Here is a 17,124-nt window from a genome sequence, read left to right on the forward strand (position 1 = left end):
ACTCATAAGTCAGAAATATCTGGTCTGTGACCACTAACAGATTTTGCAAAAAAGTGTTTCATGTGTCTAAAATCTCCTTTTTATCACATGACAGGTATTTGCAAAAAAAAGTATTGAAACTTTAAACCCTTTTATAAAGATAAAAACAGACAAATTAAAAGAAGTGGTGAGTGGATGGCTGAGAAAACCTGAGTGTTGAAAAGCTCATTTGAGAACCATTGCCTGTGATCACTGGATTCATTACAAGACTAAGGAGTCTCCATAAAATCCAAAGTACGTACATCAAACTCCTCTAAACAGTCTCACCATCCAAAAGCTTGAAATAAATTCTAAATTATTCACAACACGTTACTGAGCTGGCACTCAATAATATCAATGATGCAATTTTCTTCTGCCTTGATACAAACCAAATACACTAATAAAACCTAGCAAATTAAACTTGGATTCACTAAGTGTTATTAACCTTAATATAAAGGAGATAGTTCTCTTAAAAGTCTTGCTTTGTTTATCTTTCATATTCCTGTATTTTACCTTGACTCATGCTGCTTCTTAAAGGGAGCCTTTAATTTCAAGGACACCATCTTTGCTTACAACCTTCAAACTAGAAATAAAGTTTAAAACAGGTAAGAAACTTGAATCAATGCAATCAGCAGAGAAACAATAGAATAATAAAAGTTAGAAGGAACTGACTAATACTGCCAGCATACACTACAAAGTTCTATCTGAGTTTTAGGTACTTATTTGCTATTATTTCAAATTACCAATTAAAGTTAGTGCATGTAGCTTCAAAGAACAGAATGCTTAAAGTGATCAAGTTTAATCAAATTATTTTCTCTTCAAGTCATTGTGGTACCCGTAAACAAAATCTCTCTGTACAAAATCTCACAATCTTCTTTGATTTTTGCTCCATTGTTGTAAGTATCAACCAGTTTATGGACCACATTATCACTTCCAGCCTAGCATGAAGTTTCATAACAAAAACAAACAAGAAAGCTCATGTTCCAACAAATTTATTACACTCTAGAAGAATTCCCAGAAAGATGTTCTTTCTTTCTCTCTGGAAATCTGTTGTGCCACTTGATTTCCTCTATTTGTTTGAAATACTCATGCCATTTCCTAAGCTTTACAACACTTTTGGTCTTCTCATAGTGCCCAGAATACTTGTTGAGGTCACACCATCATTTCAAGAATCTTTTATTCCATCTCAGTTACCAAACCCTCAATTGCCTGGCTGCAGGATTTACTTCAACAACCCCATTCTATTATGGTCACGTACTTGAGAAAGATTAAGGTAATTTGGATCAAGCCCAAAGACAGAGTCATTGAGACTGGCATGGGGGATGAAAATTGCATTTTGGAAGTAGTATCTAGAGGAGTATATCTTGTTCAGCCTATGAAAACAGGTCTCCCCTACTTAAATACATCAGAAGGGGTTAATAGTGGAACAGAGCACAAAAGCCTATAAGCAACACAAAATTTGGGTGTAGGAACAAAAGGACACTGGTTTCTCAAGATCCAGTGTAAGAGGGAGTATTCTGTTCCTTATAATGGGGAAAGATCAACAACAGTAGATGAAAAGTACTCTATAATAGCTGGAGATGAACACAAAATCCTGAAGGTTACATGCATTCCCATACTCTTTAACCATATCAGCTGGGATATGTTTCTGACCTGGCTGTTCTAAAACCTGATACCCTAAAACCCCTACTGGGCACACAGAGACTCATTTCATCCCTGTCCAGGTTAAAATGGCTGGGATTATATTCCTGCTTCACACTGTAACAGTTGGGTTATATCACACCCTCACCCCTTGACAGCCACTGCCCGTGGCAGTTTCCTCCTCCTCAGATTTTCTGCTGCAGCAGTGCTTTGCTGGCTCTGCTCCCTGTGGTGTTTAACACATCCCCTGGGCAGCCTGGAAGCTGTGTAGCCGTCTGACTTTTGCCACAGAAAAGTTTTCATCAGGGCAGCCATGACCTCCGCAACAACCTGTTACACATTTAATTAACACAGCTAGCTGGCACCTGCCTGCAGCCAGGTGCAGTCTCAGTGCTGGGGGGAGGAAAGAAACTGCTAAGAGACAAGGGATATTAACTGAGAATTTCAGCAAGACAGCACGTTGGAGAGGGCAGCAAAATAAAAAAAAAACCAAACAAAACAAAAAAACCCCCAAAAACAAACGACAAAAAAATCCAACAGTGTTAGGACTATGGCATCTAGCACGGCTGCTGTAAACAACCTGCTCATTACAGAAAGGGAGCTGAAGGCTTGTGCCATCATTTGACAAAGTAAATGTTGGCCTATAAGAAGACCAGATGAGCTACAGATAGTCTGGAACAATGCACAGAGCAAACTGGCATTATCACAGATGAGAAGACAGCCACAGTTACACTTGATGTATCAGGGGCAGAAGATAATTCTAAGGTTACATCAGAAATGAGAGTAAAAAGAAATGTGAGGAAATCATTCAAACACTGCAGAGGCATCTACCTCAAAGTTACTACTGCTTGCACATCATATCTGCTTCTGGAGAAAAAAATAGCAGAAGATCCTGAATACATTGGTATATTGAGGAGATGAAAGTTCACCAGTAGTTAAAATATATATACTCAAAAATTTAAATAGTAAGTAATGAATTAACCCCTATTCATAATAATAAAAACATAGGCAACACTAATAGCTATTCACTTAGGTGGACTTTATAATAAAACTACTTCAGTGGATACCACTGTTTAAAGTATTAAAAATCCTGATCACTAAGGATCAGAACAGTAAGTAGAGGCAGAACAGGCAGCCAGAATTTTGAATAGAAGCGAAAAGACTCATAGTGCAAATGATGACTTTTTAAGGTCTCAAATCTGCTAGTTAAAAGTGCAGGAAGGCGGGGCTCAGATAGAAAATAAAGGATGTGTGCAAAACACTGTCTTGCAGCAGCAATGATACCAGGAATTTCAGATGGATTGAGACAGAGATGGCAGGCACCATGGAAGCCCTTGGGAATGCTTTATTGTGTCCTCAACAGCTTAATTATAACAATAAATGAAATACTCATATTGCTTTGCAAGCAGAATGAATAAGATTCAAAATGGAGCTCAATACTGGGTTTGCTAACTTCACAGAAAGATTATTAGAGACTATTTTAAAAGGGCCAGAAATAAATTATCTCTGTGTTTCTAAAAAAGTAGATGAATTAGTATTTCCCCAAGTTATGATTTTAAATATGACAATAAGGTATGAACAGCACAAATTAAAATTTGTCAGTCATGCACTTCGTGCTCCAGGATCATTGAGTCAGTTTCAGATGGAGCAAAACAGAAAGTGTCCATAGGCTTCAAAAAATTAGACATGAAAAAAACCAGCTGAATTTTGAACAACATACATAATTAAAGATGGATTTCCAAATTTCTTGACTTCAGTCAGATAGAGCACCTCTCCAATGGTACATAACTTGTGCTGAGAAACAGTAATGCACTGAAGCCAAAACAAAGTTGTCAAGCACAACAGGTGCACACAGGGGATGGCGTAAATTATATTTGTGCTAAATATCTGGTCTTCCAAAAGCCTTACTGGAAATACAAATAATCATGTAAGCCACTAATGAAGTTGTCAGGCTCCCCTGGAGTTGGCAAAGGAACTGCTAGTGTTCCCAGCAGCCAGGAAGGACAATGTCACTGCTCCTTGAACATCCAAGGCAACACAAACGTCACCAGAAAAGTCACCCACTGGTGTCTCACAATGCAGCTTCCTAGGAAAAGCAGCTGCAAACCCAGAAGAGGGAGGAACACTTCATTTCTTCTGTAAGTATTGCATACCCTTGGGAGGGGAAAAAAAGCTTCCATATAAATCCTGAAAAAGACAAAGAGACTGATAAAATGAAAAAAAAAGGAATTTGCATTGGAGAAATTTCACTATTTTTTTCAGTGTTTTGCTCCAGTTGGACTATCTCATTCATCAGCTCATGCCCTTTCAAAGACCTCCCGTGGGCACAGAGGCCATGGGTCCCTGCCAAAAAAGCAGCTGAGGATGCATCAAGACTGTGTGCATTTAAAAAAAATGTGAACTAAACCAGTGGCCTGAATCCAAGTAAGCCTGTACCACTCTCCCTACTCTGAATGTTATCTAGAGAGCAATGGCACAGAAAGATCTCATTTAAACTTAGTCTTCATAACTGCTTTGTCACAAACATATTATAAAAGCAGAGTCCTGAGGGGTTCTTTTCTGAATGAGAAAAAAAAAAAGGTTGCATCCAGTCTTTTTCAGACCTCTATCCAAAACATTCTAGCCACCCATACTAATAAAACTCAGAATTTCCCAGAAGCATTTAATCCTTTTTGCTCATAAACTAGCAATCTTGACCTCCAGCTTTTAATTTATTTTACTGAAGAATTTATTTCTTTCAATAAATGAAGAATTCCAGATTTGACTCTTTATGCAACAAAGATTAGTCAGGGAGCATGACAGTGCATGTACCAATTTTATTTGCTACTCTCCATATATATGAAAGTATAAAGCTGACTACCAGAAGACTAACAGAAGGCACTAGCAAATTCCTTTCTAAAGCTTCAGGTCATCAAGTTAATGATTAATGAATTTATTAAAATAGAGCTGAAAGTCCAGGAGCAAAGTTCCAAAGTAAAACAAAGTGATTTTACTTGTTCTTAAAACAGTCTCCTAACTCATTCAAAAATGACGTGTTACCCTGACCAGAAGCTTTTTACTACCTTGCATAAGATTGCAAAGAGTAAACCCTCCAAAAGTAATAGATTGACTCATAGAAACAGCTGTTTATAAAATGGAGTCCTTTGCACAAAAGGCTAGGTGTGGCTGAGGGAAAAACAAGAAGCATCTGCACCAAAGCCCCTGCTGTGCTGTCACTCAGCACATGACAGAGCCCACAGTGGGGTCATCAGCCACTCACTGGGGCACACTGGGATTGTTTAATTGCGCACCTAAATAATTTCATGAACCACGAGGAAAAGATCAGCCCTTTTGCTTAAACTCTTCCAAAAAACCTATCCATTATTCCTAATTATCTTCTAATGCCTCTCTCATTTACATGCACAGTGTCACTGCAGTGAGCACAGTGACCTTTTGCTGGACTTCACTGACTGTAGTACTTCAGAGCTGTCCCACTGAGCAGTGGGATCAGGAAAAGCAGTGATTGCAAATGGTGCTCGAAAAGAAGCATGCAGAAGGGCTGAACCACCCTAGACTGGAAACAAGGTTTTCAAGCTGATGGGTGCCATTAAGGAGGACAGGATGCAGCGCTCAGATGTCACTCATCCATACGGTCTCCCATCAATGACCTTTGCAAAGACCAAATCGATACTAAGAAAATACTGTATCTACTGCTTCTTACTGTGCAGGAAAGGTCAAGCCATTTTCATGTATGTTTCAGTTCCAACATAACTGTTTTCAGACATGGAACTGCTTAAACCCAGGAATTAAAAAAAAAATCCCTATCTTGAACAAAACACTATTTCAAAATGCATTAACTTAAAGAAAAGACTTGGAAGGGAAGCTTATTTCATAAGCAAGGTATGATGCTTGCAGAAGGAATGTAAAGTTCTATCTTGCTATCATGAAACGCTCTCTAAAAATGCAATGCACATGAAATTATAAAGAGCACTTATGACACTGCTTCCTTAGCAAAATCTGGTTCCACCTGTGTGTTTTACCACAGAATCAAATATATTTTTAAAACACTGAGCCATTTACAGTAGTTTTGTGCATGTCCACTGTACCTGGTTTTGATTGTATGTACTGATTAATCTCCTCTCACAGTTCACTTAGACAGCATATTTTGAGAGAAGCCCTTATAGAAATACATGTTTTGGTTCTATATTTTAACTTCATTCCATTTAGCTCAATGCCCAACCCTTTTAGCTTCAGTGAGAAAATTCTGTAATATACATATTGCCACGGTCTAAGAGATGCTTGGTACCAAAATCATAACTGAAATTTCTGGCCTTTTTAAAAATATATATATTTGAATTCCCAAAGTATGATTCAGCTTAACACTTCATAGGACCTGAAAGTTCAAGGATGAATATCAAAATTCTATTACAACACTGTGCATACATGAAAAAGTATCCTGTTATATATCTTAAACCTACCACAGATTTCAAACTTCAGTCTGGTTCTAGTTACAAGACATGGCTACACTATTTGATATTGCAAGTGCAAGACCCACAAGGACAATGTGTTAAAATATTCAGAAATCTAGTATTTTTAAATGCTTGCATATGAGAAAAGGGTTATTTAACACTCAGTATAATGAATTTCTGAGTTACATTAACTGCAGCATCATAAGGAGATATTGTACTCCTGCTCTCCAACTGTGTGGAAGTGGAGCAATGGCAGTGCCATGCATCCATAAGCGAAGAAATAAAAAAGGATCTATAACCTTTTGCCACATACATTTAATACATTTCTGTAAGGTTTATTATATTTCTTGCTTCCTCTTTTCAGCATCACTCATGGTTAATGTTGAGGTATGCACAATGCTTAAAATCACTCAGTTGTCCACATTAAGAAAAGAGAAGCAATATTTTTAAGAATAAAATAGTTATTTCTAATCTCATTGCACTTGAATTGGTTAAGAGGTAAAGCATCTTTTTATAATTTTGTAGATCAGAGAAAACATCCACTGACTCAATTATGTAATTATTTATGTTATTCTATTGCAAAGCCACATTCTAAGAATGGTTTCTCTCTGTCAAGCAGATATGAAGGTAAAACCAAATCCCTCAGCTTTGTACCATTGAACGGTGTACACTGACAGATTAGGAAAGTCTATTCTAATGCTGCTGTTACCCATATCAGCAAATATAAATCTGAAATTAGGTTTGGTGGTAATTTTTAATTAGTTGATTGTGCGATCACTTTGGAAAATCAAATTTAAAAAATAATTTAAAAAAATAAAATAGCATTGTCTTGGAGTCAAACACTGAAAAAAACTATACTTCTGACTGCAACATGTGCCAAAAGCCAAATGCGCAAATTACAAGCTAGCAACTAATTTTAAGATTTCTAAAACTACCTGCTGAATTTCACTGAGGAAATCCAATCTATGCACTGTGATGCAGAACAGAGCTGCCTGTCTCCCTGTCTTGTCATACTGCTTATTTTGATTAGCTGCAATGGCATAGAGGTATAGATTTTTAATATACTTTTATTGCATTTTGGATAGCTGACTTATTGACAGTAGGTTTGAGGCATTTTCTTCCTGAATTTTTATGACTGTGCCTTTTTGACAACTATGCTTTTAAATTTTTTATTGGGAGTTTAAAAATGGCTGCATTTCTTTAGGGACAGATGAAAAATTGTATCAGGTGTAATATCAAAAAATGTTCACTCGGATGCAGAGGGCATTTTTAAAAAACAAAACACACAAAAAATCCCTCAATACTAACACTAGTATGTTCTTGTCATCTCCCATTCTGCCCTTAAAAAGTCTCAAGCTCTTTTAAAGCAGCATCCACAATAAAACACGCTGAAGATATAAGTTGTTTTCAAGTGATCTAGGTTTTTACACAGTGAAAGCCTATTTCCTTACTCTCTAACAACAAAGCACACACAGTACAATAGTAATTATTCTAAAAACAGTTGCACTTCCTACTGTGCCTTCACAAGTAGAACTGTGAAACAGCAACATTGCAACAGCACTCAGTAAAGGGAAATCAGAATGCTAACTCTGCATGTAAGCACACAGGTCTGATCAAAAGACTCTGCAGACTGTGGGTATTGCTGTAACTGGCTATAAGTGTCTGCTTCTGAAGACAGCTACTCCTCATGGGTAGTCTCTTTCATTTCATTTGGCCATACATTAATAGGTTGTCATCCTGCACAGCATTAAGAGAGGGCTGTGGCAGAAGCAAAAAGAAATGCTTTCTCCAGAAAGCTGGTGATGGGAAGGGGGAAACAGATTGCAGCCAGCAGCAGCACCCAACCAGAAATTCTTGAGTTTTTTACACTCCCATAAAAACAGTCCAAGAAAATCCAGCTGAAAGGTATGCAACAGATTATCTTCATTACAACTATGAACACTACAATACTATTGATCTGAATTCTGTGATGTGTTTTGGAGAAATATTTACTTTCAAGGAAGAAGATAAAATAGGAATCCATTACATTCTTTACTTGCCTTAAGTGTGTCATTAAAAGCAGGGAAATAAACTCAAAGCATCCATATTCTGTGATAAAAATGTATTTTATAAAATAGCAAGAGTTTTCTGAAACAAATCACTAAAACCAATAACCAAGTGCCTAAGTGGTATATTTTATCACGATGTAAATCATGACAAATCAATTGCAAGATGTGTACCTTCAGCACACTCCATCCTGAGCTTTCAAAGGAATACTTTGTTTAGAGATTCAGTTCATTTTCTTGCCCATACCCAGTAGCCCCAACAACCAATTTTACCTTTTTTTCTTTTTACTCTTAAAAGTTATACTAAAACTGCTTTAAAAGGTATTTTATTACTCCAATGGAAATAAGTACCTGCTGTAAAACAATGTACACATTCTCATAAGCTTTTTGCAAATTCTCACAAGCCATTACACCCTATTTAATTTTATCTGAATTTTAACATGTCTTTGCATCTAGTCCCACCTTACTATCTTACCATACCATCTTACTAATAATCACTTCTGAAATTCCAAGTCCTACATCTTAATTAAAACTGAGGACTTGTATTACAGCACTAAATTAACTACAGGACTTTGAGGATTTAGGCATCTGGGAGAAAAAGAATTGATATGATCCAAGACTTGAGTGGATCATATCCAAATACCTTGTGTTTTAAGAGTGAGGTGTTTCCTTTAGGCATTACAGATGACCCATAGAAAATGGTATCACATCAAAGTCATCAAAACATTGCAGGCCTAACCAAAATGAAAAGTATCAAGTGCATCATACAACATCTGAAAAAAAAGATTATTCTACCTGTATCGAACATGCTCGATTGTGTCATATGTCAACTTGCTGCTGATATTCTGACTGTGAGGGTTGCCTAGGAGACAATAGAGATACAGAAATTAATCATTAATCACAATTTTGCTATTAAATTTCTCTTTTATCAAAGTATTACACCAAGAGAGCCCAAAAGATGATAAAGATTCAATGTGTACTTCACAGCAATTCCCTGTAGCCCCTTAGGCAAGAGAAGGGACATACAACAGGGTAAAGCAATTATGACAGACCTAGAAACTTCAGCTGGATCTCTTACTAATATTTAGGCAGTTCCCCTAAAAAGAAAATGAAACTGCATATGCACAAACATACTAGAAAAACTACAGACAGAATGCACATTCATAAACATACCTGTGCAGTAGGTAAGAAGCAAAAGACAGGATCTAGAGATAACAGACAATCATGATGGGATAGAAGAATTAATCCTTGGTTTTTTAGTGTCTGAAATTCAAATAATTCATTGAAATACAAATTTTATTGCAAAATTAGTAGCCACCTTAGCCCAGCTCAGCACAAGCATATATAACAATTAAGACAGTATGATTTTATCTTCTCGAGCAAAAAAGATTAAAGCAATAGTCAGCCACACACAGCACACTTTCCTATTAGCAAATACTTAGAGAACATGTAAAAACAGTTTGGAAAGGGAATAAGGAAAAAGTTGCTATACTAACACAGTGTTTGCAGTAGGCTCCAATATTAGCTACTCTTTTCAAAATTTGAAAGTTACACTACTTAAAGTTGTTGAGTGAAGGTGTTGAAAATAATAACTTTGGAGCTCAAATCCAAAACTCAGACTTTTCATGTCTGATGTTGCATTTCTGTAATTTCCAATTCAAATATTTTCAATTTAGAAGTGACACTATCTCTTACTTATTTTACTTTCCCTCATTTACACATGCAACAGCTAAACTGCAGTTCTTTAGGTCTGTGGATTGTCACCAAGAAAATAAAAAAGCTGCAAGTCAAACTCACCCTTCATTCACATTTGTCTTTGTTAAATTAACTTTTCCTATATTATCCTTAGATAGCATTTACTGTCCTTAGAGTATGAGAGGTAACTGGAAAAAAAAATAATTGACCATGCTGGAGCTCTTGTTATCATTTTAGATTAAAATACCAATAAAAATATACAATTTTTTCTCCTATAGCATTATAGGTACTATGCAAATCTGCTCCAAACTGGCAGTACTACTATTTCTATTCACAAACACTCAATTGATTCACAAATGATTTTTTTTTCTGACACAGATGGTACTTATTAAAAGGGTTGAGCCCAATGTTTGAAATAACTGAGATCACAGCGCAGACATTTCACTTTACAATGTCTGTGGTGACAGAACATTAATTTTTGTATCACTGGCATGCACTTGAATACGAGATCTTGAATGTAATCAAATCAATGTATTTTATTATAACAGAAAAAAAAAGCCCCTATCTCTATAAAGAATAACACTTATTTTGTAGTGCAACTCAAATTTGTGCTCTGGATCCCAGCCTTGCCAACATTCAGGAAAAAGAATAGGGGGAAATGACAAAATGCCACATGGAGAATGAAAACTACCCAAAGCTCTCAAGTGGCTTGCCCAGGTGACAAGCACATGTGTGCCAGTGCTGAAGTGAACAAGCATTTTCTTGTAAAGCAGTGGTACCTAGTTCCCAAGTGAGGAATCCCTTTGTTCCATGTATCAGGGAGCACAAGAAAGACACAAAACTAGGAAAAAGGACACATGATCCACAGATAGCAATACACCATAGGAAATTTGATTACTTCAGTGGGACTTCTCACAGCATAATACTGTGCAGTATATTTTTTTCTGGTTGAGCATGACTCACTTTAATGTAAATTGTCTCACACAGTATCAATATTTACTATACAATGGATGCTGCTGACTTTGTATAAAATCACTCGTGTGTGTGCTTCTCGGCTAGATAATAACACAGAAAGAAATGAAAGGTTTAGGCAGAGGATCTGGGGATGAAGTACTTACAGGTGGTACTGTAATAGTCAAATGTCCACCCAGATATTACACAATTCTGTAGATACTTTTACTCACATTCCTCTGCACAGGATTGCTTTGGCAATCCTTTTCTGAGTAGGCACCAAAGTCTAATAGTCAGAGCAGAGCAAAGTCTAATAGCACCTATTCTGTGCCTAAATTCACTTGGGATCTTTGAGCTATGCTTTCTTCTGAATAAAATTCTTATACTGAGTCACAGTATAAGCTCTTTGTGATGACTCTGAGAAGGAGGTTGGTTCTGGATTCTGGTCCTTGCATAAGAAACTAGGTTTGCATTTTTGTGTGGAAAAAACACACAAAGAATGAACAGTGCTTATAGCTAAAAATGTATTTCTTTATCCCAAGCCTGGTGCCCTAACAGAGTCATGCAACAGAGCCATGTTTGCTTCGATCTTTCTTCTTTACCAATATAGACAGGTCCTTGGCCACCAGAGAATGAAGCCAGGGGTGACACTAAGGGACTATGCCTCCTTTGTAAAAGCACTGGTCTTCCAACTACTCTCTAGCAGCATTAAAAAGCCTGCAGAAGGTCTCTTCCAAGAAGCTCAGTTTTGAATGATTTAGATGGAAAGTTGAGAAGACTCATGGGAACGTTGCTTTGCACTTACCATAAACGTTGTTTCTGAGGTCATCAGTAAAAGCTTTAAGTAGACTCTCTGGGAAAAGTGCTGAACCAGCATGGTCAAGGTAAGTAATCCCTAAAATACAAATACAATTACTAGTTTCAATTTTTAAAAGATTCAATGCTGTTTTCTCACACAGATTACATTGTGAAGTGCACCATCCAAATACCTCTTTTCATTCACTAGCAGAAAATTTTTAAAAAGGATGAAACAATAGAAGGCAAACATTTTTATTACCTGTGTATAATTTTCAATCAAAACCAAAGAGGTCCTTCCTTTCATGCTTAGATTACACAATCCTTGGAAGAGAAATACCTTTTGTTTGGCCTGTACAAAACTGAGCAAGCTGGTGTCTTCGGCCATAGTACCTTGCTACTTCCAGGCACTATTCATTATGAAAACTACTATTGCCACAATGCTAATAACTATTATTAACAGCAACACATGACATCTCTTTACTGACAGGTGATGCAGCTCTCTCAAGAACTGACAAGACCTAAATTGTTTCTGAAGACCAAAGACAGGACAAGTAGAAGTTTTAATGTATTCAATCATGTCTCTCCACTCTACTGCACTTAACATTCAATTAATTTTTAAAATCTCCTTTTATATTATTAAGTTATTGCAAAACTTTAAATAAATGTTTATTGGAAATGAAGGCTTTTTCATGTTTGGCCATTTTAGATTTCTTAATGTTTAGCAATTATTCTTCCATTTCTCCAGTGTGTTTCATGCTCTTTATTAGTCTTCTTATTCCACTTACCTCAAGTATTTCAACCTATTTCAAATTTTAATTAATGATGAATATGATTAAGGTTAGAATGTATTAAGTATTTTAAAGGTCTTCCCTTTCCACATGGATTTAAAATTGAGTTAAGCTTTAAATGAGACGTCTCGACACTTGGAAATATATAATATTATATATTATGCCACTGTAGCAGTGATCCAGTGGGTAAAGCTGTGAGGCAGGGCTAATAATAAAATCAATCCAGACATCCACCCCTTATTTTGAAAAGAGAAGAGTCCTCTCCTGCCTTAAGATTTTCTCACTTAGAGTACCTAGCAGAAGCAGAATTCTTAATGATGGCTTAAAGTCAGCCAAGTGTTTAAGGTGCATGGACAAAACCAAGGGCCAAAAAAAAAAAATAAGGGTGAACTTATTAGCTGTACAGTTTTTTCAGGTTTTTACTTATTTTAAAAAGATGAATCCTAGAAGTTTCTCCCAAGCAGTATGATGCAGCATACATAAGCACTCAGGGGTCAAAATGCATATGGAGGTCTGTCCTGCTCCGTTCCCAACAGCTGCTCAGCTCTCCACAGGAATGCAGGGCTTTGGAGGGAGAGAGCACACAACCCATGGCAGGACACAGCCAGGCCCCTGCCCAGCACTGTGGCACAGCTTCTGCCAGCAAGGGGACAGCAGCTTTCCCTCCAGCAGGACACGTGCTCTCCACGGCCACCAGCAGCTTGGCCCCAAAAGCTCAGACAGGCCCTCAGATGGAGCTAAAGCATGGAGCAACAGCCACAACTTCCACTAGCTCCAACAACAGCAGTCAGGGCAATAGGCAGCCCACAGCCACCAGCTACAGCTGGGAGAGGTGGGAAAGGCAGGATAGGGCCTGAGAATGGGAAGAGGCAGCCCTGAGCCAGACACAGGTGGAAGAACTGCAGTCCTGAGGGAACCACCCTGGCTAACACTCTCCCAACAAAGCCTCCACAGGGGCACCATTTGGCTCTCATGGGCACCAGGAGCACAGCCAGGTGATGCTCCTCTGGGAGCAGCTTCTGTGTTTGGGCCTTTCCAGCCCCAAGGATGGAGACAGCACTGAAGTCATTGCACAGCCCTACAGCATGAGCAAAAAACAGGCAACCAGCTGAAGCTCCTCAAACACAAACCATCCACTGACAAAGGACAGGCACTTCCCATCCTGACCAACACTCCTGTGAGACAATGTGGACAAAAAGACCTCTAGGTAAAGGCCTCTTAAGTGGTTTTTCAAGTTTGATTCCTTATGCAGCTCATGATGAAGGACAATATTGCAGTTCTGTGAAATGGAAGTATAAAAACCAGCTAGTCATTTTTTAAACTCCTCCTCTGGGTATAATACTTTTAAAATCTGTGAGGAAATTTGGCTCAGGAAGGAAATATTATTAATTCTTAAACTTTTATTTTATATTTAATGCTGCTGTTTAATTGAAAACAGAGAACAGCATTTAATACTCTCTCCCACTACTCAAAAAAAGAAATGGGCTCTCTCATATTTTGAGGCTGCACTGAAACAAATATCTTCATTGCTATTGCACTTTTATGATGTAGTTTTTCCTTGCTGTCTTATTTCAACCAAATTGTATTTTTAAAGAAAAAAAACCAGTGGCACATGTATAACACAACAGAAAAAAACATATTAGTAACTTTCATTGTGTTTTTCCCCTAGTTTAATAATATTTGCTATTTTATCTTTATTGAGTGCACATTAAGCAGAGATTTGTCAGTATATAGAAAACAATACAGTTCCCATTGTTTCACTGTGGTATTTAGTATATAGGCTGTCAGCACTATGAAATGATACTGTTTATGGGAAATAACAGGAAAAAGAAAATATAATATGATCAACCAAAAGAACATTAAAATGCAATATCCATCAGGACATCGTTTCATTGCTCAGGGAAAACGCAAAATTAACTTTTAGTTTAATTTACATACTATTATGTTTGGAGCGTGTAACTGACTTCACCAGTCTAATAATATACCAACTATTTGATAAAATCATATTTCAGAAGTAGGGTTTTTTAATACAAGTATCAAAAACCATGCAATGTGTTGGCATTAGTCATGGAGAGTTATTCAGCCAGAGTATCGGTTCATAAGCTGCAATATTCATATGCTAATATCCTTGCAGATTAATTTTACATGGGGAACTCTTTGGGAACCAATACAAGCCAGTCTGTCCTTCTGGAAAATATCCTAGCCCAGCTCTCTGATCTCCTTATGTCATACAATTCACCTGTTAACATAGCATTTACCATATCTGTGTGCTCTTGGCCCCTTGTAAAAAACCTTCCTGATCGCACACCTACATACAGCCTCATAAAAGCCAGTTTAACTGAGCATTTCTATCTCTTAAAAGAAAAAAAGATAATTTAATTTGGAGCATTTCAATATTAGAGTTTAAGGCGAAGCAAGAGCACTGAACTGCACAAAAGCCTGAGAACCTGCAAAACATACAAGGCAAAGACAAACTACCAGATCAATCTCTGTGAGCCATATATCTGCTTCTGACAAAAGCACACTTGCCTAAAATGAGACTCCACCTGACTTAGAAGAAATTGAAAGACATCATTTGATGAACTGAAACTTGAACTAAATCTTTTAGTAACCACTAAGCTGTGTAAATGTCTACCACCCAGAGGACAGTCTAGAGGGGAAGCACAGAGAGGCACCCTGGAGGTAGGCTAGCCACCCTTCCTACAATGGCCTGATGCCACATGGCACTAAGTGACTAAGCTGTCTCCTACTTCACAGCCCACCCATAAACTCATGTCTAGTCACCCAGCTCCTCTCTGGCTAAATGACTACTACTTTGGTATTATGAAATATGTTCTTGTAATCCTTGAAACTGTTCTTGGTGCTACACATTTCTGAACTTTGTCTAAGTATCACTTCCAAAAATAACCAATTTACCTACGCACCATCTGGACACTCTATGTTCCCCTCCTTAACCTTTCATTATTCTGTGATTCTACTGCAGCCACCAAAACAAGCCAAACTGAGCTCCACAGGTTATTTCTCAGAGTCCTGAGAAATATTCAAAATTCCTGCACTCCAGCTGATTATAGGCTGCCAGTTATATTGCCCAAAGTCTCATAATAAAGAATGAAATGTGTAGTTACAAGGCAGCAACTCTACAGAGTCATAAATTTTGATTGGTGGATATAATTGTTATTCAGTGAGATTACATACACAATATTACTTGGAAAGCAGATACAGAAAATGCCCTAGGGAGAGAATATATATCTTAAGTATGGCAATATTAACAAAACCAGTATGAAATAAACACAAGCTGAAGGCAAAATTAAACATTATCTGTCAAAAGATAAATATCACATATACCAAGCCATAAGCAGGAGAAAAAACAAGTGACAAAATAGGGAGAAGTGGGCTCTACAGAGGTTGTAGACAAGTGTGATTTCATTTGGACACAGACACAGAGAGGTTTTAACAGGTAGGATCACATCAGGTACCTCAGACTCCTAAAATCATAGAACAGTTTGGGCTGGACGGGACCTTAAAGATCATCTTGTTCCAACCACCCTGCCATGAGCAGAGACACCTTCCATTAGCCCAGGTTGCCTGACGTCCAATTTTGAACATGGGGCATCCACAACATCCCTAGACAATCTGTTTCAGTGCCTCACCACCCCCACATTAAAGAATTTCTTCCTAATATATAATCTAAACCTAACTCTCTTCCAGTTTGAAGCCATTCCCTCTTGTCCTGTATGTCTTAGGTTGGAAATGGGGGTCTGTATTCTATTCCTATCTGTTAGAGGTGGGGCAGTTATCGTCTGTTAATTGGGCAGTTTTCTTTATCTCTCCCACAACCAATTCTCCATCAGGGGAGATATCTTCTGTTAATGGGCCTCTGAGTGTCACTGCATGACAGACAAAATTGCATCATCCCATTGTGAGAAGCTCCACCCAGAGGGAGGAGCCAAGCATTCCCAACTGGATATAGTTCTAGGTTTTGGGATACCAGAGCAGCCTTTCCCACTGGATTCCCAGAGGAAGACCAGGCCCATCTACACCACTATTGGACCTTCAGAGGAAGACTACACCCTTCTACAGGATCACTGCTCCAACAGAACCACATCTGTCACTGCAGGAGGACTGCAGCCACTATTCCAATTGGACTGCTACCAACACCCTGACCAACATGGTGTCAGGTATTCTGACTCTGTCAGTGTTGTTTTGTATTACTGCATTGCTTATTTTATTTTTTATTTTCTCCCCTAATAAAGTACTGTTATTCCTGCTCCCATATCTATCTCAGGCCCCCCCCATATCTAAGGGGGGCCTGAGAGCCCCCCTTAATTTCAAATTTATAACAAATTGGAGGACGGGGATTTATATTTTCCATTTCAGGGGAGGCTCCTGCCTTCCTTAGCAGACACCTGTCTTTTCAAACCAAGACACTGTTACTACATGCTCTTGTAAAAAGTCCCTCGTCATCTTTCTTGTAGGCTTCAAATACCAGAAGGCTGCAATTACATCACCCCAAAGCCTTCTCTTCTCCAGGCTGAACAATCCCAGTTCTCTCAGCCTTTCCTTATGGGAGAGGCGCTCCATTCCTCTAATCATCTTGGTGGCCTCCTCTAGGTTGCACTAACAGGTCCTTCCTGTGTTGAGGACCCCAGAGCTGGATGCAGCACTGTGGGGAGGGTGTGGGGGTGTGCGGTCTCAACAGCAAAGAAGAATCACCTCTCACCCTGCTGGCCACGCTGCTTT

At 38.1% G+C, this 17,124-nt stretch overlaps 1 protein-coding gene across 1 annotated transcript in view; it reads right to left on the bottom strand.

Moving 5' to 3' along the window:
* The window catches only part of MOCOS (molybdenum cofactor sulfurase), a 206,378-nt gene that overhangs the window by 167,916 nt on the left and 21,338 nt on the right, over window positions 1-17,124 (bottom strand). The window contains exons 2-3 of the mRNA XM_030971831.1: window positions 11,604-11,693; window positions 8,948-9,014 (exon numbers count right to left, since the gene is read on the bottom strand). Coding sequence (XP_030827691.1) covers window positions 8,948-9,014; window positions 11,604-11,693 — 157 coding nt within the window. The remainder of the gene's footprint in view (window positions 1-8,947; window positions 9,015-11,603; window positions 11,694-17,124) is intronic.

Source organism: Camarhynchus parvulus, chromosome 2, assembly GCF_901933205.1.
Source record: "Camarhynchus parvulus chromosome 2, STF_HiC, whole genome shotgun sequence".
NCBI classification, from domain to species: domain Eukaryota; kingdom Metazoa; phylum Chordata; class Aves; order Passeriformes; family Thraupidae; genus Camarhynchus; species Camarhynchus parvulus.